At 45.6% G+C, this 24,694-nt stretch overlaps 1 protein-coding gene across 2 annotated transcripts; it reads left to right on the forward strand.

The window, feature by feature from the left end:
- The first annotated feature begins 1,297 nt into the window (after positions 1-1,297).
- LOC103643471 (DExH-box ATP-dependent RNA helicase DExH1) lies at positions 1,298-24,694 on the forward strand. Of its 2 annotated transcripts, none has more exons than XM_008666665.4 (16): positions 1,298-1,674; positions 2,752-2,897; positions 3,112-3,211; positions 3,297-3,497; positions 3,590-3,685; positions 14,778-15,053; positions 16,512-16,715; positions 16,806-16,958; positions 17,181-17,273; positions 19,072-19,286; positions 20,149-20,308; positions 20,399-20,672; positions 20,769-20,961; positions 22,494-22,680; positions 23,340-23,708; positions 24,327-24,694. In XM_008666665.4, the coding sequence occupies exons 1-16, from the start codon at positions 1,369-1,371 to the stop codon at positions 24,456-24,458; spliced, it is 3,105 nt and encodes a 1,034-aa protein (XP_008664887.1). In that variant the 5' UTR covers positions 1,298-1,368; the 3' UTR covers positions 24,459-24,694. The 2 variants fall into 2 exon arrangements, with proteins under 2 accessions (XP_008664887.1, XP_008664888.1); XM_008666666.4 differs by having other exon boundaries at positions 1,453-1,674; positions 3,108-3,211.

Here is a 24,694-nt window from a genome sequence, read left to right on the forward strand (position 1 = left end):
GCATGGCGGGTCAAGGCCGCACGCCTTGTGGGTGTCGATGTCGGCGTGGAGCAGCGAGCGTGGACGATGGCCATGCCTTGCAAAACTGGTGGCGGTGGGGAACAGTTGGCGAGCCGAGGTCGACGATCTCGTGCGCCATGGTCCTGCAGTCATGAGCAGATTGTGCGGCTTGAGACCCCGGTGTCGGAGAGGGCGGACAAGGATGAGGGCAGGGCACGTAACGGAGGGAGAGAGAGGTAGTGAGGAGGGTGGAGGCGCAGGAGGATAGAAGGTTTAGGTTTGGAGGCAGCGACGTGTGTTGTATAAGGTGCGGGATGAGGAACTGGTGGAGAGAGACTGCGTGTTGATTGAAGTAAATTTGAGGAGTGTTTTTATAAAACTGCGACAGTAGAATCGTTAAACACATATAGTCTTGTGCTTTATAATAGTAGAGATAAAGACTGGTATATCGCACGGAGAGTGTTAGATACTGAAATTTCTAACGCTATACATGAGAAAATCCCTCATTCAGCAGCATATAACTATTTTTTAGGTGCACATAAGAGCTTCTTTGGAACATAGAAATTTCATAGGAATGATATATAAATTTTACATGAGTTAGTTCAAAAACACAGGAAAAACATAGGATTGAGAAAAATATCCTTGAATCCAAATCTAAAGGAGGCTTAAACTATACCTAAACTATACCGATCACATCAAATACTTCTGTTGGGGTTGTGCTTCGGTGTGCCGAAGGTCTCACACGAAGAAACAGCTTCGGCTGAAGTCGTCTCCAAGAGATGGCCGAAGGTCCCTTTTCATGGAGCTTCGGCGTTTTAAACCGACATAGAGATAGAATGACCTTTTTATACATATAGGTCTGAGTCAATGCTGTAAACTTTCGCAAGGGACGTAATTGTAATTTGTCACAGGCTGCGACCTGTGCCTATAAATAGATGAACAGTATCTCTGTACTGTTCACGTGAATCTGTCATTTGCTTTCGCATCACGCTTATACTTTTGCCTTCCGCAAGACCGAAGGTACACTTGTAATTCGAAGTCATTTATATTCATTAATACAAGCAGAGATAATTCTATGACAATATTTAAATATTTATTTCATATTCCATGATTTATGCGAATGCTTCATTCTTCGTTGTTATGCTTACGAAGGTATGTCCTTCGTAACCTTCGTCCGAGATGCTTTATATCCCGAAGGGATATATTGTTATGGAGGACGAAGGACCTTAACACCTAACATTTCTTGTGTTGCCTTGTTCTTAATTCTTAGCATTTGAGAACAAGTCCCCAACAACTTCCATTTCTCATGCTTTACCGAGGAAAATCCCACATTTAGTTCAAATCCCACATTTCTTCTCCTTTGGGCGAATGCTGCTGCACTCTTCTGCCTGCCACGGCAGCCGCCTCCTGTCCCCTTGCAGCAGCAGTTGCAGCCGCCACTACCTCCTCTCCAGCTTCGCGTCCACTCCCCTCAAAACCCTAAACGCGCTCAGGACCCTAGTTGTCATGTCGTACCGCGGAGGGCGCGGGGGCGGCGGGCCCAACTCGCACCGCGGGCGCGGGCGGGGCGGCGGCGGTGGGGCGGGACGCCGCGGCGGCGGCGGGGGACGCGGGGAGCAGAGGTGGTGGGACCCGGAGTGGCGAGCCGAGCGCCTCCGGCAGATGCATGGGGAGGTGAGGACACACTCCCGTGCCTCGGCGTGGTGATGAGGATTGGTTTTTTCGTTGTTAGGCCATAGGGCATGTACCCGTACCCTAGAACGGTTTTCTAAATACAAAAGACAAGTACAATCCTATTTAATATGTAGTCTCCTGTGGGTTTTCTAGTAGGCTAATTGAAGAAAAATACAAGATACGAGTTCTTGTTAAGAGACCGTCTTTACATGGCTCTTCATACACATTGTCTCTTAACTGCATTTATAGTATAGAGGCTCAGAGTTTTATCATGCGATCTTTTAAATGTCTCTTGTACTTAGAAAACCAAACCACCATCCTAGTTCTGTACATGCCTGAGATTGTATGGTACAACTCTGAGCCTCTATAAATACAGAAAATTGTGAAGAGACGCCTCTTCGTGAAGAGCCCGTCTTTTGATATTTTTCACCCCTAGAGATTTCTTAAGAGATATATCAATTAATGGGGTTGTACATGCCCTTATGTTGCCCCCTTGCTGATGGAATTCATGGGTCGCGATGCCACGATATGCTTTTATATTAAATTTATAATATGCTTTGAACTCTGCATTTCAGATTTTACCAGCAGCTTGATTAATATCGATCAAGATTCCTAGATAGTATTACCTCAATGGTCGATTTGGCTTTGGTTTTTCTAGATGAGCTTTTTACCCCGATTTCTGTGCCTCCTTAATATTTTTTGATGTTTTAATGGCCAAGTTAATGTCTACAGTCCTGTAGTTTTCCCATGCTTTATTGTCCTATTTCCACAGTTCCAAACTCTGATTGCTGCTTGCTTTTGCTGCACTGGTGGAACTGCTAGTTGGATCCATTATGAAACACAATTTGGTTTCATCTCTTCTCATACAATCTATATAGCTTAGTTTGATGTCAAGGATATCAGTTGTCGTACTGTTTTTCTCTCTGCTCACATTGATAAACTTTGTCTGTTGTGCTGTGCGGTTAGCTTGAGATTCATGGTGTCAGTAAATTTGCTCCACTTGTTGTACACATCAAATAAGCTCTTGCTCGCTTTGTAGTAGTTACTTACAATGTTTTGCATGCTCACAATCTTCAGGTGGAAAAGGTCGATGAGAATGAATGGTGGAACAAGATTGGGCAATTAAGAGAAGGGTCCCAGCAGGAGCTAGTAGTCAAGCGGAATTTTGGACGGGATGGACAAAATATACTTGCAAACATGGCTCAGAGACAAGGAATTTACTTGTATGGATCAATCATGACTGTTCTTCACTTCACATGTCTATGATCATTCTTCACTGGCAAGAATAGATGCAATATCGCTTTGATCTATTAAAGTTTGGTTGTTCTATCTATTTTTTTCACCATTTGATACCTACTGTTTTGCCTATGAACCATACTCTTCAAAGCTGACAAATTCTACTTTACCTGGTTTGCATTTTTAACGTGGGGAAGATAGTAATGCATACAACAAAGGGAAGACACTTGTTTTCAGCAAGGTACCCTTACCTGATTATCGAGCAGATCTGGACGACAGGCATGGATCAACACAAAAGGAGGTACTGTGTGTCTGATTGATAGTTTGTAATAACATCATTATATGGGTCCTCTTCTTGATCAATGCTTATATTTTTACTGGGGCAGATTAAGATGTCTAATCAGACAGAGGCGCGAGTCGAAGACCTTTTGTCCAGGTCAAAGTGGAACAACAATTCTGCAAGCACATCAACTGTCTCAACGAGACAAATTTTCCCTGGCGCATCCTCGTCTGTAGTTGAACCAGCAGCACCAATTGATAAAGAAAAGCTCAGTTCCCAGCTTAGGGAGTTGCAGAATTCAAGGAAGGTAATGTCACTGACCATGCCCCCTCCATTTCCCTCCTTAAAAAGTACCGGTAAGCATTCTTCAGGGATCCCACCATCCATTTTTTATTTCAGACGACAGCAAGTGCTAGATCAATGCAATCTTTTAGGGAGAAATTACCTGCATTCAGCATGAGAGAGGGGTTTCTGAAAGCAGTGGCAGCCAATCAGGTAAGTTGTCTCCAATGTTGTGTTCTTGCTGTTGTATCCATAATCTGAACGTTCTATATGCACAATTCGTGGTTCATTTCCTTAGCAGCCAATATTGGAAGGAAAGAAAACCCTAGCCCCTTGAGTGGGCCGAGTATTGCATATATTAGAAAAATAGAGTTACATGGGATGGGACAAGGCCCATAACACTTAGACAGATTACAATAATCCAACATCCCCACAGTCATAACTCTAGCCACTGCAGATGTTGAGACTGGATTGAAACTCCGAGAACAGCGAATAGGGAAGACCCTTGGTGAAGATGTCGACAAACTGCAAGCTCGTCGAGACGTGATGGATGTAGATGTCCCTGACAGCAACACGCTCATGGCGAAGTTGATGGAGAGGTAGACGACACTGACATTGTTGAAGTAGACCAACATGCTCCTAGTGAGGGAGCTGTGAAGTTCCTGGAGAAGGTGGCGCAACCAGCTCGCCTTAGCCACCCAATTAGCAATAGTCCTGTACTCAGCCTCAGCATTGGAGCATGAGACCACAGGCTAATGCTTGGAGGACCAAGAGATGAGGTTGGTCCCAAGAAACATCGCATAGCCGGAGGTGACTGACGTGTGTCCGGGCACCCGCCCCAGTTGGCGTCAGTGTAGATGATCAACTCATGGGTGGAGGAGCAACAAAGATGGAACCCATAGTCGACAGTACCCTGAAGGTATCAAAGGATCCGCTTGACCGCACTCAAGTGCGGCTCACAGGATCGTGCATGTAGAGACACTGGACAACATACACAATCTCGGGCTTGGTAAAGGTGAGTTACTGAAGAGCATCGACAAGGTTGCAATAGGCAGTGGGTCATTAGGGCACCGTCACCGGAGAACTTGACCTGTGTGTCCAACAGGGTCACACAAGGTTTGAAGTGTAGCATGCTAGCACGCTCGAGGATATCTAGGGTGCATTGTTGTCGCTGGAGAAAGAGACCATCCGAGCGATGCTCAACAACAATCTCTATAAAAGGGTGAAGAGGACCCAAATATTTCATGGCAAACTCATCCTGAAGAACGGTGATGATCTGGTGTAGGAGGCCCGTAGAGGAGTTAGTGAGAACAATGCCATCAACATAGAGGAGGAGGTGCACTGTTATTGTCACGCTGGTAGATGAACAAAGATGTGTCCGACCCATAGTCACATAAAATGGGTTCGATGCCTTTGACCCTTGACCCAGATTCGTTGACCCTGACCTAGATTCATGGGTTCATTTTTTGACCCGAAGTGTAAAAACCTCTTCCAAGTAGCGTACCATGTTCCACGACCCCGTACCTCGACCTTGTCGACCTGGATGGTTCGACTTAGCCTTAGTAAAGCCAAGGGAGAGCATATATGTGGCAAACCTATTATACTTAGCACAATGGGATTGCTTTAGACCATATGGATACTTGATGAGCTTGCAGACCATGTCGGGGTGAGCATGGTTAACAAAACCGGTAGGCTGACTGCAATAGACAGTCTCGGTGAGAGTCCTATAGAGTAAGACATTCTTGACATCCAGCCGATGTGTCCAAGAGCGGGAGAGAGCAATTGTGAGAATAGCACAAGCGGTACCAGGTTTCACGATGGGACTAAACATCTCATCATAGTCAACCCTAGGATGTTGACTGAAGCCCTAGAGAACCCATCGGGCCTTGTATCTGTCCAGAGAGCCATCCACCTTCCGCTTGTAGGTCCAGATCCACTCGATGGTCACCACTATTAGAATCCAGTTTAGGGTTTTGGGGTTAGCCCCTTGTAATTACCTCCATACCCCTGTGTAATGGGCTAGGACCAACATCACTTGGTCTATTAATACAATTTCCAACCCTGAGTCAGGGTTTCCCACATGGAGCTAGGTTCCTCTCTCTCTTCTCCCTCCCTCCCTTCCCCTGCATCTGCCGGCCGCCAGGCCTCCCTCCCCTCCCCTGCACCAGTCGTCCGCCAAGCACCCTTCCCTGGCTGCCACCCTTCCCCTCTCCTGTAGCCTCTGGCCGTCGAGTCCTCTTCCCTGGCCGCCATGGCCTTCACCTCGATGTCCGACCACCTCGCTGTCGCGACCATGGGCGCGGCTGCCGCCGCGGAGCTGGGCACGCGTGCCGTCGGGCTAGGTGCGACCTCTGCGCTAGGCGTCATCGGGCTGGACGTGGCCATCGCCGCCGGACTGGGCGCCGCCGCCGCAGGGCTGAGCATGAGCGCCGCTGCGACCCTAGGCACGGGCGTCAATGCCAACGCCGCCACCCTGGGCGCGCACCTGGCCGCCGCCGACCTGGACGGGACCCTAGCCACCGTCGACCTCACTGTTGTGAGCAGGGCCGCCGCCGCTGCAGCCAGCGCCCCTTCCTCACCAGCGCGGCCGACCAGCTCACCGCCGTCGCGTCCTTCTCTGCCGACCCGTACGGGCTCCTCCCCTCAGCACGCAGCGAACTCCCCATGGGTGGCCCCCCTTACATCAACGGCCTTGGCCCCCTCCCTTGCCTCCCTCGCTGCCCAACAGCCACGCATCCCGCGTTCCCCGCCGGGTTTTCCCGCCCACCACCCTGCTCTCGCTGCTCCCGCATGGACCGACATCGTCGCATCCTTGTCGGCTCCTCCGCCCACCTCCTACGTGTTGGTTGCGGCCATCGCAACCATCCAAGTGGCCATCGCTGCCTCCAAGGAGCACGAGTGCGCCATGGGCGCCGCCTTGACCACTCAGATGGCTGCCGCGCAACGCCTCCTCCTTGGTCGTAGCCCGACCCCCCGGTAGCCCATGATGCTCCCACAGTGGCTTCTGAGGCTCCGCACGCCTCTGGGCTCGACGCCAACACCATCGCCGCCCTCCACATTCAGTCTCTTGTGTCCGTAGTGTTGGACCCGGTGTGCTCCCACTACTCTCGCTGGCGCTCATGTGGTCCTCACACTCCGGCGGTTCGCCCTCGCCGACCATGTCCTCGACGACATCGTCGCCCCGCTGCCTCCATCTTGGTACCAGATGGATAACGTGGTCCTCTCGTGGCTCCACGACACCATCACCGTCGAGCTCTAGGACATTGTCCGCGACTAGGGCACTGCTTGCTAGGCTTAGCTCGCCCTCGAGGAGCAGTTCCTCAGGAACCGGGTGGCTCGGGCGCTTCACCTCGACGCCCAGTTATACATGTTCTCGTAGGGGGACCTCTCCATGAGCGAGTACTGCCACCAGATGAAGGGCATGGCGGACTCTCTCCGCGACCTCAGCGAGCCCGTCGCCGACCGTACCTTGGTGCTGAACCTTTTGCATGGCCTCAGCCCCTACTAGGGCCACCTGATGGATCTCATCAAGAGGATTGTGCCCTTCCCCACCTTCCACGTCGTTCGCAACGAGCTTCTCCTCGAGGAGCTCACCATGGAGACTGAGACACCCGCTCTCGTCCCGACCCTCTATAGTGCGCCTCTCGGTGGTCAGGCGCCTTCGAAGGGTTACTGGCAGGGTGGATTGGGCAGTCGCCACATCGGAGGGTGGCATAGCGGTCGGTGGAGGCGCGTGGGATGGAGAAAGCTTGAGGTAGAAGGGAGCGGCACCAAGGGCAGGACCAGTGGTCAAACAACTTGGGGCCACATTGATGAGGTTGAGGCCGACAGCAATGGGGCCCTAGCTAGCTAGGCCTAGGACAGCCGTGGCCAGGCAGGGGGAGGCCAACTAGTGGTGGCTAGGTCGTGGCCCTGGCCGTCCACGCCTAGGCCAAGGGCGGCTAGACGCGGCGGCTGCTAGCATGGCCTAGTTGCCGGCCACAAGAGGAGGGGCGGGTGGGCCGACGGGGTGAGGTGGCGGCGGCGCGGGGTGCCCAGGTCCCGCACTAGACAGGGTCAGTGACTGGTAGACGCTGGCCGGGGCAGCGGTTAGAGAGGAGTGGGAGGGGGCGACCATAGAGGCCTAGCGGCGAGGAAGGGACAAGGGGAGAAGAGGAGAACTGGAGGGAGGTGGAGGAGGGTCAGCCATGGTGGCTGGGGGAGCTGGCCAGCGACGACAGCGTGCAGGAGGAGACGAGGACGACTAGGGGAGGGGAGGGGAGGGGAGGGAGAGAGAAACCCTGGCTGGATACCATGCTAGAAGGAAAGAAAGCCCTAGCCCCTTGAGTGGGCTAAGTGTTGCATATATTAGAAAATAGAGTTACATGGGCTGAGTCAAGGCCCATAACACTTAGACATAATACAATAATCTAACTGTTGGGATTAGGATTACGGAGGTAGTACGAGTGGTAGGTTTGGGGTCTAGGACCAAGACTCCGACGCTCGCCGTCGTCCTAGGGTTAGGGCTGCTGGCTGGAAGAAGCGAGACTGTTCACATGATGAACAGTACCCACAGTGAACAATAGAAGTGGGTGAATAGTGTCGTGGATGAACAATATCTCGAATGAACAGTGCACGTGTCAACAATAGATGGGTTGGGGGAAGCACGGTTGCCTGCTAACTTTTTCATTAATTGAAGGGATACATATATATATAGATGAGGTAGCAACCTTCAACTAACCAACCTTATCTAAGATCTAAACAAACCAATGTTTATCCAGTTAAACTCTATCTAGACTAACAAACTGATGCTTATCCATCTAAACAAACTAACTGATTTAACTCTATCAGACTAACAAACTGATGCTTATACATCTAAACAAACTAACTAATTTTATTAGGGCTGCTGGGTTGCCGGTCACAACATCTCTCCTGGCCTCCAAAAACAGCTCGTCCTCGAACTAGAAGGTAGGATTACAGGGGTGGGGGATCTTCCGCAGCAGGCCAGCAACTACCTGTCGTCGTTGGCGGACACCTCGAGGTAGAAGAGGCGTTGGCAGTGATGGCCTCGCACAAACAGCTCGTCACAGTTGTAGCATAGACCCTGGCGGCGTCGCTCCGCCATTTCTGCTGGGGTGAGGCGCTTGGACGTCGGTGTTATCGGGGCGAAGGTTGTCGCCACTGGCCCGACCGACGTAGGGGATGGCACAACCGATAGACGCGTAGAGGGCTGGGGACGCCTGTCGGAGGACTAGGCACGCCGCTCGTACGCCCGAGCGAGCGCCATTGCCTGCTGAAGGTCGCCGGGCGCACGCAGTTCGACGTCCATCCGCAGACGGCCGGGAAGTCCGATGATGAAGAGTTGCACTTGTTGGTGCGGTGGTGGCACGGGCTCAGCGTGGCATAGGAGAGCCATTAATCGATCTTGGTAGTCCTCCACCGTGAAGCGGAACGGTAGGCGTGCCACCTCGCCCAACGTGTTGCTGCGCAGGGGAGGCCCAAAACGCCGTTGGCACAAAGTTTTGAAGCACGACCATTGCAACGTGGGCTCGTCGTGCCGCAACATGAAGGACCACTGCTGTGCAACGCCCGTGAGATGGTACACATCCAACCAGACTTTGTCCATCTCTGATGTCCCCTTATTGTAGAAGCTCTCACAACGGGTCAACCAACCAATAGGATCTTCCTTGCCATCGAAGTTGGGGAAGGGAAGGTTATGGTGGTGCGGGTTGTGAGGGTGCTGCTGCGGGGGGTATGCACTATGGTGGGGGTCGGGAAAGCCTGGGATTGGGGATGGGGAGTGGGGGAAGGGAATTCGGTGGATGGGTAGGGGGACAGAAGGGTGGATTGGCGCTATGGAGACAAGGGCCGCGGTGGACGATGGGGGGGTGGCGTGGGAGGTCGTGGGCACAAGGGCAAGGGTGGCGAATAGAGGCAGTGCCAGGGACAGGGAGGGCGCCACAACGCGTACGGTGGGGACGTTCCCATAACCGGGAAGGCCGTAGGAGTAATCTTGCGCAGCGGAGGTGGAGACGTGGGACGACGATGAAGGATCGTTCACAGACGAGGCCGACGCGAGCTGGACCTCGATTGCCCTTAATCGGGAGGTTAGCGTCGACAGGCGGTTGATGATCAACGTCTGGTCCTGCACCTGCCGCTGGAATGCTGTGAAGTAGTCCTGCGACACGGGCGCCACATGCTGGTGGCGGCTGCTGCCCCGGAGGTTGCCGGGATGGTGGTCGTCATCGGGGAAACTGAAGGCTAGGGAGGGTCACCCAACATCCTAGGATCGGCGAGGTCTTCCGATACCAGATTTGGGATTAGGGTTACGGAGGTAGTACGAGTGGTAATTTTGGGGTCTAGGACCAGGACTCTGATGCTTGAGCGCCGTCATCCTAGGGTTAGGGTTCAAGTGCTCTCTTTGCACTATTTTTTGCGCGGTTGGTAGCACGGAGGATGAAGCCGTGGTAGCACCAGGTGATATATATATACTGTATTTATATATTACACCTGGGTGCATTCAATATAGAGAATGCACCCAGGCCGAACCTACGCGCCAGGAGCACCTGGTCCGAGCCAACCGCCCCACCCAGGCCGAACCGACGCTTCGTCTTCGTCCCTCCCGCACGCTCCCGACAGAACCTTTTCACTTCCCCGCCCCGCCCCTCTTTCTCCGCGAACGGCTCCTCCGCGAACGGCTCAACCTCTTCACTTCCCCGGCAACGTAGCCCGCGCCGGAGCCGTTGCGCGCGCGCCCGCGTTCGTCTTCGTCCCTCCCGCACGCTCACGACAGAACCTCTTCACTTCCCCGCCCCCGCCCCACTTCTCCGCGAACGGCTCCTCCGCGAACGGCTCCCGATAGGACCTCTTCACTTCCCCAGCGACGTAGCCCGCGCCGAAGCCGTTGCGCGCGCGCCTGCGCCCCGCGCGCCCGCGGCCGCCGTGCAAGCGCATCCGCCCCCTTTCCCGTTTCTCTGTCATTTGATCGTTTTCTAGGTAAGAGCGTAACTGCTTCCACCCAAATTTTTAGTGTTATTCTGATGCGGAGTATATGTTGATAATTAGGTTATCATATTATGTGTAACTGTCCATTAACCTTGTTGCAATTTGGAGGACCCGATTTAAGTACATTGATTTTGTTGGATTTGTTTTGTTATCTTCGGTAATAGACTGGTAATCTCCATTTTTTTCCCAACTGTTGCAACTAGTATTATCCGTTGATTGCAATTAGTAATTGTTGTATTTTGTGCGGATACATTTCATTTGAATAAGCAGTTTGTGTTCTAGATTATCAACTCAGATGTTTCCACTTTTTACAACTGCAGTGTACCTTTTTTTGCAACTGGTCCATCACATAAGTTGCAACTGTATAATTTTAACTTTCAACCCGCAAACATCATTCCTGTCTTTTGCAACTGTGCTCATATACAACTAGTTATTGGTTTAAATTCACTGTTGCAACTGTCCCAGTAGTAATTATTTTAGCAGTCTTGTTGCAACTGGCTTATGGCGCATGTGGCAATTCTGTCCACTTTTGACTTTTTTTTCATTATCTAGAATTCAACCACACACACTAATGTGTGTTGCAGCATTAGTGTGTATTGCAACTATTTTTTGTTCCTATTTGTACTGTGTGTTTTAGTTTGTTGATTAGCAATTTTTGGTTATGAGATCTGTACCATGTGCTTGTGCCCTCACGTTTTTTTCATTCCCATTTTTTCAGTGGTTTTTATAATGGATCAAGAACAGAATGTCACAGGTCAGCAAGGCGCTGACACTGTCCGTCGCTCTCCTCGTGTACAAAACAAGAGAAAGGAATTAGATAAAAATGAATTGAAGGAAAGGAGGAAGAGGTTAAGGTTGAAAGTCCCCTTGTCTCCTATTCAAGATGAAGAAAGTGATGATGAACAAGACCCAGAGTTTGCTCCTGCCGGCGATGGTTCTGGCGACGACAATGTTGTTATTGTTGGTGGCGATGAGAATAAGGGTAAAACTAAGACGCGAGCTATACGATGCTCACCTGGGAAGTTCATAAAGCTTGTGAATGCTCTCTTCGATGAATTGAAAGGTGAAGTAGTTGCCAAGGGGTTTGGCGGCCTGCTGAGATTCAAGCCGCACTTATTGTCCAGAAAATTGCTCAGCTGGCTGATGCGGAAGCTTAACCCGGAGACGATGAAATTAGAGATTGGTGGTGGAAAAGAGATTCCAATCACTGAGCACAGTGTTTGGTGTGTTTTGCAGTTACCAAACGTTGGCCGTGACCCGCCCCCATGTCTGATGCAGATGCTCGTGCCTTGCGGGACGAGCTGGGAGAGCAAATTTGTGGCAACTCTTATAGACGCAGATCTGGTATCAATCTATCTGTTATCACTGATCGACTGCAGAAGAGGATTCTCACTGGGGAGCTGGGCCTGAGAGCCTTTTCCATGGCTGCATTTCAGTGTCTGCTATTCTCCAACACTGACACTCGCATCAGGATTGATGATGTATACTCAGGACATCCATAACATGGCCAACAAGAACTGGTGCAAAGCGGTAGTTGACAGGCATCCAGAACATGGCCAATAAGAACTGGTGCAAAGCGGTAGTTGACAGGCGTCAACTACCGCTTTGCACCAGTTCTTGTTGGCCATGTTCTGCCTGTCAACTACCGCTTTGCACCAGTTCTTGTTGGCCATGTTCTGGATGTCTTGAGTATACTTTACATCATCAATCCTGATGCGTGCTGCCTGTCAACTACCGCTTTGCACCAGTTCTTGTTGGTCATGTTGTGGATGTCCTGAGTATACTTTACATCATCAATCCTGATGCGAGTGTCAGTGTTGGAGAATAGCAGACACTGAAATGCAGCCATGAAAAAGGCTCTCAGGCCCAGCTCCCCAGTGAGAATCCTCTTCTGCAGTCGATCAGTGATAACAAATAGATTGATACCAGATCTGTGTTTATAAGAGTTGCCACAAATTTGCTCTCCTAGCTCGTCCCGCAAGGCACGAGCATCTGCATCAGACATGGGGGGCGGGTCACGGCCAACGTTTGGTAACTGCAAAACACACCAAACACTGTGCTCAGTGATTGGAATCTCTTTTCCACCACCAATCTCTAATTTCATCGTCTCCGGGTTAAGCTTCCGCATCAGCCAGCTGAGCAATTTTCTGGACAATAAGTGCGGCTTGAATCTCAGCAGGCCACCAAACCCCTTGGCAACTACTTCACCTTTCAATTCATCGGAGAGAGCATTCACAAGCTTTATGAACTTCCCAGGTGAGCATCGTATAGCTCGCGTCTTAGTTTTACCCTTATTCTCATCGCCACCAACAATAACAACATTGTCGTCGCCAGAACCATCGCCGGCAGGAGCAAACTCTGGGTCTTGTTCATCATCACTTTCTTCATCTTGAATAGGAGACAAGGGGACTTTCAACCTTAACCTCTTCCTCCTTTCCTTCAATTCATTTTTATCTAATTCCTTTCTCTTGTTTTGTACACGAGGAGAGCGACGGACAGTGTCAGCGCCTTGCTGGCCTGTGACATTCTGTTCTTGATCCATTATAAAAACCACTGAAAAAATGGGAATGAAAAAAACGTGAGGGCACAAGCACATGGTACAGATCTTATAACCAAAAATTGCTAATCAACAAACTAAAACACACAGTACAAATAGGAACAAAAAATAGTTGCAATACACACTAATGCTGCAACACACATTAGTGTGTGTGGTTGAATTCCAGATAATGAAAAAAGTCAAAAGTGGACAGAATTGCCACATGCGCCATAAGCCAGTTGCAACAAGACTGCTAAAATAATTACTACTGGGACAGTTGCAACAGTGAATTTAAACCAATAACTAGTTGTATATGAGCACAGTTGCAAAAGACAGGAATGATGTTTGTGGGTTGAAAGTTAAAATTATACAGTTGCAACTTATGTGATGGACCAGTTGCAAAAAAAGGTACACTGCAGTTGCAAAAAGTGGAAACATCTGAGTTGATAATCTAGAACACAAACTGCTTATTCAAATGAAATGTATCCGCACAAAATACAACAATTACTAATTGCAATCAACGGATAATACTAGTTGCAACACTTGGGAAAAAAATGGGGGTTACCAGTCTATTACCGAAGATAACAAAACAAATCTAACAAAATCAATGTACTTAAATCGGGTCCTCCAAATTGCAACAAGGTTAATGGACAGTTACACATAATATGATAACCTAATTATCAACATATACTCCGCATCAAAATAACACTAAAAAATTTGGGTGGAAGCAGTTACGCTCTTACCTAGAAAACGATCAAATGACAAAGAAACGGGAGAGGGGGCGGATGCGCTTGCACGGCGGCCGCGCGCGCAACGGCTCTGGCGCGGGCTACGTCGCCGGGGAAGTGAAGAGGTTCTGTCGGGAGCCGTTCGCGGAGAAGTGGGGCGGGGAAGTGAAGAGGTTCTGTCGGAAGCGTGCGGGAGGGACGAAGACGAGCGCGGGCGCGCGCGCAACGGCTCCGGCGCGGGCTACGTCGCCGGGGAAGTGAAAAGGTTGAGCCGTTCGCGGAGAAAGAGGGGCGGGAAGTGAAAAGGTTCTGTCGGGAGGGACGAAGACGAAGCGTCGGTTCGGCCTGGGTGGGGCGGTTGGCTCGGACCAGGTGCTCCTGGCGCGTAGGTTCGGCCTGGGTGCATTCTCTATATTGAATGCACCCAGGTGTAATATATAAAATACAGTGTGTGTGTGTGTGTGTGTGTGTATATATATATATATATATATATATATATATATATATATATATATATATATATATATATATATATATATATATATAACCAACCTTATCTAAGATCTAAGCAAACCAATGTTTATCCATCTAAACTCTATCCAGACTAACAAACTGATGCTTATCCATCTAAACAAATTAACTGATTTAACTCTATCAGACTAACAAACTGATGCTTATCCATCTAAACAAACTAACTGATTTTATTAGGGTTGTTGGGCGGCCGGTCATAACACTAACACCCAACATCTTCCATTTTATGCTCTGTTGCTCTTAGTGGCTACTTGTTTCCCCTTTTGTCCGCAAAGTAATTTGTGAATTGATGGACATAGTCACAAAATTGACATGTGAACTAAATTGTGATTTGATGGACATAATCACACAATTGACATGTGTTCTCAGCATTTCTTATGCACAACTGCTGACATAATGGTTATTATTCATGCTTCCTGTGATATTGATTGCATGTTTAGGTTGTGTATCTGTATAATTTTAGAATTGCTGTTATTAGTGTGGGTATTTTTTTCCACTCTTAACTTGTTGAGTTTTCCTGTATCAGGTTCTGGTCATTTCTGGCGAGACAGGCTGCGGCAAAACAACTCAGCTTCCACAGTTCATTCTAGAAGAAGAAATAAACAGCCTCCGCGGTGCTGATTGCAACATAATTTGTACTCAGCCCCGCCGTATATCTGCCATTTCAGTAGCAGCAAGAGTATCTGCTGAGAGAGGTGAAGAACTCGGCGAGGCTGTTGGATACCAGATTCGCCTTGAATCAAAACGGTCTGCACAAACACGGTTGCTGTTCTGCACTACTGGAGTTTTGCTTAGAAGACTGGTATGCCTTAGAATATTTTGCATATTCATATATTGAGATGTCTTGACCACATTTCTTGGTGAGAAGCCTTTCCACTGAGCCAAAGGTCCTGGGTTTGACACAGCCTCTCTGCAAAATGCAGGGTAAGGCTTGCCTCGATTATTCCTTCCCTAGACCCACTCATGTGGGAGCCGCCGGCACTGGGTCTGTCTAGAATTAAAATTGAAGTAGATCTTTTCTTTTTCTTTATTTGTTACTCCATTCACGTATACTTGTTCATGGGTTTGGGAGAAAATGTTCCATAATACTTGTCATTGAGGATATCAAGAGTGTAGCCGTTTTAGTATTTCCACTCTCTACCTCTGATCAAATGCTCCAGTAGAAGAAAAATTCTATATTATTAGATTTAATAGGGTTATTGGTTGTCATTTCACATTGTTTTCTGGAATAGTATTCATTTGGTCTGCTCACATAATATGTTGTGGGCAGGTGTTTGGGAACATGGGAGTAGTGGATAGTGGATAGAGATTGTTGTTTTTTGTTGTGTAGCAGCACCGGTAGTTTGGTTCTAAATACTTTACTTGGAGTGTTGAAGTGTTAGAGTGGACACACTAACCAGTTCATTCTAACATGGTATCAAAACCGGAGGTCTCGAGTTCGAATCCTGTCAGAGGCTTGATTTGTGCCTCCGTCCTTTTATTTTCACGTTTGCACCTTTCTCTCCGGCTGCACATGAGTGGGGTGTTGAAGTATATAAGTGGATTGCCTACGTTCTCCCAACAACTTAAGCTTTTGAGTTGAACTGGTTAGTGCGGCCACTCTAGCAGGAGGTAGCTCCAGAATTGATAATAAACTTTCTCGCAGAAAAGGCAGAAAGTTCCTTGGTAATCACCAGTGAAAATATTCTTTGCACTCTAGCACTGTGACTCATCTCTTGCAGTTAGGGATGGATCCTAAACATCTGAATTATAGGACAAAATCAATATTTTAAAATAAATATGCATAGAATTTGGTGTTAATCTTTAGTTATGTTGTTAAGCACATTATGAAAACAAGAATAAAATTCCATATATTTTTTTGTGCATTATTTTCACCCTAGAAAAAGGTGAAAAAAATCATATCTATCATTTGAGAAGGTATAGGACAAATTTGAGGTTTACTTTTGTATGAATCTTAACAAGGTCATTGCTAAAACCAAGAATACAGATATATGGAGTTAACATCCGAATTAGTATCCGGATGGGCGGATCCATTCCTACTTGCAGTAGCTGGTTTTAAAATTTGGGCCCATGAACTTTTAGTTACCTGACTTATGTTCTCCATACCTAGAAATACCATTGTTGACATATTTTGCTCACTTCAGCCTACCTTAACACTTGCTGATGCAATTTAATGCACCCGATTGTTTATTTTTTGTATGCTTGAATGCTTCCATTTTAGTTGCATTTTGAATTTACTGAAACAGTATATAAATTGCAGGTTCAAGAGCCTGACTTAATTGGGGTGAGTCATTTACTAGTTGACGAAATTCATGAACGCGGCATGAATGAAGATTTTCTCATCATAATACTGCGTGACCTTCTACCAAGACGTCCAGATCTTCGCCTTGTACTGATGAGTGCAACTATAAATGCTGAACTATTTTCCATGTACTTTGGAGATGCTCCAGTGATGCACATCCCGGTACTGTAATGTTTCATGAACAACATCAAATTGAACTTCTGATTGATTGTGTCTGTATGTTATATATTTACATTGAGGTTTTCTGAGCAGGGGTTCACTTTTCCTGTTGCTGAGTTGTTTCTGGAAGATGTTCTAGAAAAGACACGTTACAGGATCAATTCCGAACGTGATAATTTTGCAGGTAGTTCAAGGAGAAAGAGGTTTTCATCAGTTAAGAGTGATCCACTATCTGATGTTTTTGAGGTAAACTTCGTTTTTCAACTTCTTTTCCCCTTAATTTAGCACTGATGAGCATGGATTAGTCTAGCTGTGTACTTCTATATATGCATTGTGTCACACTGATTAAGCACTTCAGCTGCAAGTACAGATAGATAAAAAAAATCTAAACTGTGAAAACAATTATTTCAGAAATCATTTTGCTTTAGTTTTCACACAGTGCATTTTGGTTGCTCATTTTTTTCCCAGGACATTGACATTACTAAGGAGTATGGAAATTACAGCAGTTCAACAAGGCAGTCCCTTGAAGCTTGGTCTGCTGCTGAACTAGATTTGAGCCTTGTAAGTACTGTGCATTTTTTGTATAATTGAAATGCATACATTAATTCCTCAAGTAGCTGGAAGTCATGTTCTTGTAAATGATTCATTAGAGAACGTCCCTTCTCTTCATCATGGAGGATACGTTTCTGATTTCCTGTTTTGTCATTTCATCCGGTCTTGCTCTGAGATCTATACTATACTTAAAGCACCAGTTTCAACGGTCGTCATGCGTCATCTTTTTACAAATAACCACTCACAGCTATTTCAAATTAATCCGTTACACGGCTATAGATGACCAAACGGCGGCCCGGCACGGGCCAGACGCCCGCGGACCACAACTCTGGCTCAGCCACGTCATGCCAGCCTGCTGACTATGTCGGGCCAGCCCGTTAGCCCGTCGGCCTATTTGATTAAATCGGCATAAAATGTTAAAAAACGGTGTAGGAGGTGGGGTTCCATCAAGGCTGGAGACACTAGGTAAAGTTGTCTAACCAATAGAACATCATGTTCAAATGTTTTTAATATGAATATAAATTATATATATGTATATACGTTTTTTGTAAAATAAAAATATATAATCGTGTCGGGCCGGACTAACACTACGGTCCGAGGCTACATCCCAATCACGACACGGCGTTCTTGGCTCTTGCAAGCTTTAGGTCGTTTCTAAGACCACATTGGCGCAATGGACTCCATGATGTTTGAGGTTGCTGAGTTGGATGGAGCAACAATGATTTATCACACTAACAGTAAAATGAAAGGTTATTTGTTGGTTTTAAATATTAGTAATTGCTACTCCCTCCGTCCATGTAAAAGTGTCGATTTAGCCCTTTCAACTTGTCCACGTAAAAACGACGCTCCACCGTTCTCACAGCCGTATCTTTCCCGAACCATCGATCTTCCAAGGAAAAAGTTGAGCGCTGCCCATTATATTGACCACTCATTGAGCGGCAGTATTTGGCGCCAAGGAAAAAGTTGCAGAAGATGAGCGGTGAAGGTTGGGACGTATGCCTGGTGCAGGAAACGATAAGCGGTGACATAAATTGAAATTAAGTTTGGAATGTAATCAAGCTTTAAACTAGGGGCACATGCGTCTTTTCCCTTGTATCTTATTCTGTCTGAGTAAAACTAAATCGCCACTTTTACGTGGACGGAGGGAGTACGAAGTAGCATACTTTATATGTAGCACATCCAGTTTTTATTGATGCCTGACTTTAGCAATCACTTCATATTTTGATCTATCTTTTTTATAAGTTTGAGTTCATGAGACTTATTTTAGAAACTTGAGCTCATAAACTTTCTCTTATTTGGTCTCTGTATGGTGGAATTATGTCATTTTATAATCTATGTTCGTTCAGTCAGTCGTTGTGAAATCTCTTCTAATCGCTCACTTCATTGGCCGTGTTGTACCAAAACATATTGGATGGAGTAAATAATAACATCAGTTAGCCAAATCAAAAAAATATTATACGAAGAGCGGAGACAATGAATAAAAAATATTAATTTTTTTTTGTGGATAGTTTACATGGGTATTGTTGTAAGCCGTCGCAACGCACGGGCAACCGACTAGTAATACATTATAGTATGGTGCTACCGTAGCACCATGTCCATAAGTTCCATCCAAATACTGTCTTGTGCTAATACCTAAACAGTATTTTCTTTTGTTCTGAGTTTTATTTATTTCATGGTGATCCTTGTTACATTAGTTAACTGCATGGCTGTCACATTTGTGCACCAGAACTATTATTTGAACTTAATACACTGCTAACCATACCCAGGAAAAATAGTTGCTGCTAACACCTCTATGTTGACATTTTAGGTGGAAAATACAATTGAATATATTTGTCGCTATGAAGCAGAAGGTGCAATCCTTGTGTTCCTTACTGGCTGGGATGAAATTTCGAAGCTTCTGGACAAGATTAAAGGGAATAATTTCCTTGGCAGTCCTAATAGATTTCTTGTTCTTCCTTTGCATGGTTCTATGCCAACTGTGAATCAACGCGAAATTTTTGACAGACCACCAGCTAATATGAGGTGAGCCAGTTAGGTACCCATTGAGAAAATAGTTGTGTTAGGTTCCTGGGACAATGAGGGATGAGATGGGTCAATCCACTTTCAGCATGTGTTTGGTTGAGGGGTGACGAGGGATGGGTCTGTCTCCTAGCGGAACCCTTAGATTCGGGTTCTCCCTGCCTTCTGAAAATGAGCGGATGGAGTAGATCCTTTTCGACACCGTTGTCTTTCTTGGCGTCTCGGGGTAATCCAGAACACAGGTTGGGATCCAAAACAGGGTCATGACAATTCCATTCCCTCTAGTCCCCAACCAAACACATGGTACAATCTTCAATGTGTTCTGGATATGATCATGCTACATAGCCTTAATGTGTTTGCCTTTTAGACAAGGTTTTCGTTTCTTTTATTTGCATACCTTTGGTATCTTTCCACCACTATGTAGACTGCTGGTTTGTGACCCTTATCATTATCATCATTAGTGCATTTGATTATAGAACTTTGTTATGCCGCATATGTAGCTCATATATATGGTCAGAAAGTCAACTGTTGAAGTTACAAAATTATTTGTTTTTTGGTCACTAAGCAAGAACTGACTTCTGCCATGTAGGCATGTCCCTTCCGGTATCCTTTTGAGCAATGTGTGCTGCTTCAAAGTATTTGTTCTTTTCTACAATTTTTTTTTCATTTTCTCATTATTTCTGGGTTTTGCTCAATAGCTATTCTGTTTGTTCTGATTTCTGAATGTTTTCTCTATGCATATTGTTTTGTTTGAACTAATTGCAGCTCTTTATAAATGGTTAACAATTCCTTTCAGATCTTATCGAGAAATTTTAGATCCTTTTACTTTTCTTATTGTCTATTAACGGTTTGTTTGTAATTTCAGAAAAATTGTTTTGGCAACCAACATTGCGGAGAGTAGTATCACTATAGATGATGTTGTCTATGTGATTGATTGTGGTAAGGCCAAGGAGACAAGCTATGATGCCTTGAATAAGCTCGCATGCCTTCTTCCGTCATGGATATCAAAAGCTTCTGCTCATCAGGTATGTTACTGCTGACAATATGTAACTAGGCTCTTTGCAGACATGAAAAGTCCATTAACAGATGCAGTTCTCTCTTTATTTTATTCACAGAGGAGAGGTCGTGCAGGCCGCGTTCAGCCAGGTTTTTGCTATCGGCTCTATCCAAAGATCATTCACGATGCAATGCCACAGTTTCAGTTGCCTGAAATTCTCAGGACTCCTTTGCAAGAGCTATGCCTTACCATCAAAAGCTTACAGCTTGGAGCAGTATCCTCCTTTTTAGCCAAGTCACTGCAGCCACCAGATCCACTTTCTGTTAAGAATGCTATTGAGCTTCTTAAAACCATTGGCGCACTGGATGATATGGAGGAGCTCACTTCTCTTGGTGTGAAATTTTCCAGCTAACCTCCATATAAGTTTTTTTGCACATTTATTCCAGTTGTTTGCATAAACCTCTCAAATCTACTTTGGTTTTGTGCAGGGCGACATCTCTGTACTCTCCCACTGGACCCAAACATCGGGAAAATGCTGCTTATGGGATCTGTATTCCAGTGCCTGGATCCAGTATTGACAATTGCTGCTGCTCTCGCATATCGAAATCCATTTGTGCTCCCAATAGATAGAAAAGAAGAAGCTGATGCTGTCAAAAGATCATTTGCTGGTGACTCGTGCAGGTAATTATTATAGCAATTCTGCCACTTCGATAAAAATCCTAAGGACTGAGGGAACCTATAAGGATTCTTTTTTCGAGGCACCTGATTAGTTGATATTTCTGCAACCATAGATAGTCATAGCTGTGATTTGATTGTTTCATGCCTACTTGAATGTAGCAATTTGTTTCCTACTCTCTCAGTTTCAAATCGTAAGTAGTTAGCTTTTGCTACGCACCTAGATATACATTATGTATACATAGTAAAAGCTATGTATATATAGAAAAGCTAAAACCACTTACAATTTGGAACGGAAGGAGTACGATTTCCTTAAGTGCAACAGTAGGGTAAACACCTACTGTGGTAGCTATATTATTGTATGTACAAAAAAACAGTACAAAAACTAGAGACCAAAGAAGAGAGAGATGCTGTTAGATACAATTACAAAGGAAAACTGCGGGAGGCTATCTAGCCAAGCCATGTCTGAGGTTCTAGAAGTATCTAGCGATCTACATCATAAGAGAAGCCTTTCTTTCAAGACAAGGCTGCGATGTTTATTGCTCCCTCTCTTCCAAATTGTATAAGTTTAGGTTTGTGTTACATAAAGCTTCTCTAACTTTGACCAAGTTGACTTGTCTACTTTAAAACCTTGTTCTTATATATTGCCAACATGCTTTACTTACTACTGCTGATGGGGCTTCACTTATAGCATCTGTAGGATAGTTCCTTTGGTTGCTAGAAAGGTTCAAAAAGGAACTAGGCGCTAAGCCATCGATTAGCACCTAGGATGTCTCAATGTAGATCAAACGTGATAAGTGTTTATACACTATAACTACATATCAACAGATCTATAGTTGCACAGATGTGACAAAATAAATAGAAAAGGAAGAGCAATGCCATAACAGCCCACTGAGGCCACTAGGGGAGGAAGCCCACTAGCCCATCTGAACACCATAGCATGCAGCGATGCCCTACCACCTCCGATTCTCAGTGAGTAGACAGTTCTCATTCTCACGCAGCCACGCTGCTTCTCTGCCTTTGTGCCCCCATCCGTATCTCCACCTCTCCATGGCACACCACCTCTTCTCCTGCACTCACTCTGTATGCTCCGCCATGCACCCACCTCTACTCTGCCCATGCACACCTCGTCCTCTCCCCCTTTCATGGCACCCTTGCTTTTGCTGCACACAGCCACACATGACCCTTTGGAGAAATCGAGCGTAATGGGTTAAATCGAGGGTGAGCGAAATTGAGCATGGGTGGAATCACAATAACAGCAAACTATTTTACCATCATAACCCCTTCTGTTCTCTTCCTTTCTTCATCTGTTGGTTCTAACAGTTTATGCTACGTGTAATTGGATGCCTATGGCTTTGGCGGCGTGCTACGTGTACCTAAGTGAGAATTTAATGTTTTTTTGAACACTAGTTGCTACAGACAAACATGCAGATGGAGATAGCTTGGAGCTATTCTGGTTACAGCAGTGACATTTGTTACTAACTTCATGCAAAAGTTGCTTATGTCTGGCTGATAGTTTCTTGCAATTTCTTTCTCAGTGATCACATTGCTCTTGTTAAGGCGTTTGTAGCATGGAAGGATGCTAAAAGGAGTGGTAGAGAACGCACTTTCTGTTGGGAAAGTTTTCTGTCCCCTATGACCCTGAAGATGATGGACGACATGCGAAATCAATTTTTTGATCTACTATCTGATATTGGGTTTGTTAGCAAGACAGCAGGAGTGAAGGTTATGTGCTCTCTTTCATTTCAAGCATGTCAAATCTAATTGTACAGCTGTAATCATTTGAAACATGTAGTTAGTCTAATTATATAACCATGTTAACTTGTTTTGCCATGCACTAATATTTAATTTCAAAGATGTAGTTCATGAACACTAGTAGCATGTCATGCCTGAGGTAGACATGGAGGAATGAAGTGAAAAGTGCATTGGAGTTTTCATGGACTTGTATTTTGTGCATTTGAGAGAAATGTAGATGGCCATATACTTGGAATCGGAGGCGTACCCCATCCCTGTCAACTGTCATGGACCAAAACCTTATTTTCTGATATTTCAATTCCTTGTGCATCTAGGGGTTTTTTGTGTTATGTGCATCCTCTGTTACCACCTGCCTGAATATCACTATATTTTGATTGGTGCCTACTCCCTTCAAAATTATAAGACATTTTGACTTTTCTAGTATACTGTTTTTACCATGTATCTAGACGTTGTGTATATTTCAATGCATAATGAACAATACGTATCTTGAAAAGTCAAGACGTTTGTAATTTGGAATTGAGGGAGTAATAACTAAATCTATTAAGTATTTGTGAATTTTGGTGGGACATAATTCTCTACAGTTTCTAAATAGTTCAGGGTGGCTCCTTACTTCCATGCTATAACTTCAGGCATATAACCGCTATGGTAATGATCTGGAGATGGTTTGCGCTGTCTTGTGCGCTGGGCTGTACCCAAATGTTGTGCAATGCAAAAGGCGAGGCAAGAGGACTGCTTTCTACACCAAAGATGTGGGAAAAGTGGACATTCATCCATCATCAGTCAATGCATTCGTAAACCAATTCCCGTTACCTTTCTTGGTTTACAGTGAGAAGGTGAAGACTGCTAGCATTTATGTAAGGGACTCGACAAATATATCAGACTATGCCCTTCTACTCTTTGGTGGTTCGCTTAGTCCGAGCAAAACTGGAGAAGGCATTGAGATGCTTGGGGGTTATCTTCATTTCTCGGCTCCAAAGCGTACCATAGAGTTGATTCAGGTATAACCAGCTCCACTCCAATATATTGTCTCAACTTTGAAAAAAAATAATATCTTCAATTGTTTGTGTTATTTTTGCTAAAAAAGTTGTTTTTGTACCTCACACTTTTGCATTGAAGTTCAGTGTGGAACGAGAGACCTTAAGGGTTAGTTTAGGAGCCACAAAACCGGAGGGGATTGGAGAGGCTAAAATCTCCTCATTTAATCTTGAATAAGAAGAGGATTTTAGCCCCTCCAATTCCCTTTGGTTTTTGGACTCCCAAACTAGCCCTAACTTCACATTTCTAGGCTCTGTTTGGATACTGTCTATTTAGGTTCAAAAATTCAAATCCTTTTGAATTGAATCTTAAATATTCCTGTTGTTTAAATATTGTTGGTACTCTAAATATCTAGATTCTTTATTCTGTTGGAGACACTGCCCTCCAACTGTGAAGTTTCTTGTGTTATTTTTTTGCATTTACTCCAAGTTCATTGTAGTGAATGTAGTAGACATCGATTTTTAGTTAACACATATACCCTGGTTTTCATCGAAAATTGATTAGCGCATAAAGCAGTTCAGGATTAGATTATATAGATAGAGATATATTTTCCTAATTTGAGACTTATTTTCATTTAACAGAAATTAAGAGGTGAATTGGACAAACTCCTTCAGAAAAAGATTGAGGAACCTGGACTCGACATCTTTTCGCAAGGAAAGGGTGTTGTGGCGGCAGCTGTAGAACTGCTACACAGTCAAAATTTCGACCATTAGATGCCAAATATTACATGTTATCAGGACAAGTTTCACACTAGACGAAAGCAAAATCAGCGTATTCTTTTGTAAATCTCACCTCTGCGTGTTAGCATATTTCTGTTGCTTTTTTTAGAAACCAGAATTTGAGCCCAGCAACAACCACAACGATATCGTTGCGGAGAAAGGACTTATACAAGGTGATTCTCTGTCTCCGATCCTCTTTAATATCGTTGCGGACATGTTGGCTATTTTAA

The sequence above is a fragment of the Zea mays genome, chromosome 1 (assembly GCF_902167145.1).
Source record: "Zea mays cultivar B73 chromosome 1, Zm-B73-REFERENCE-NAM-5.0, whole genome shotgun sequence".
In the NCBI taxonomy this organism is placed as follows: domain Eukaryota; kingdom Viridiplantae; phylum Streptophyta; class Magnoliopsida; order Poales; family Poaceae; genus Zea; species Zea mays.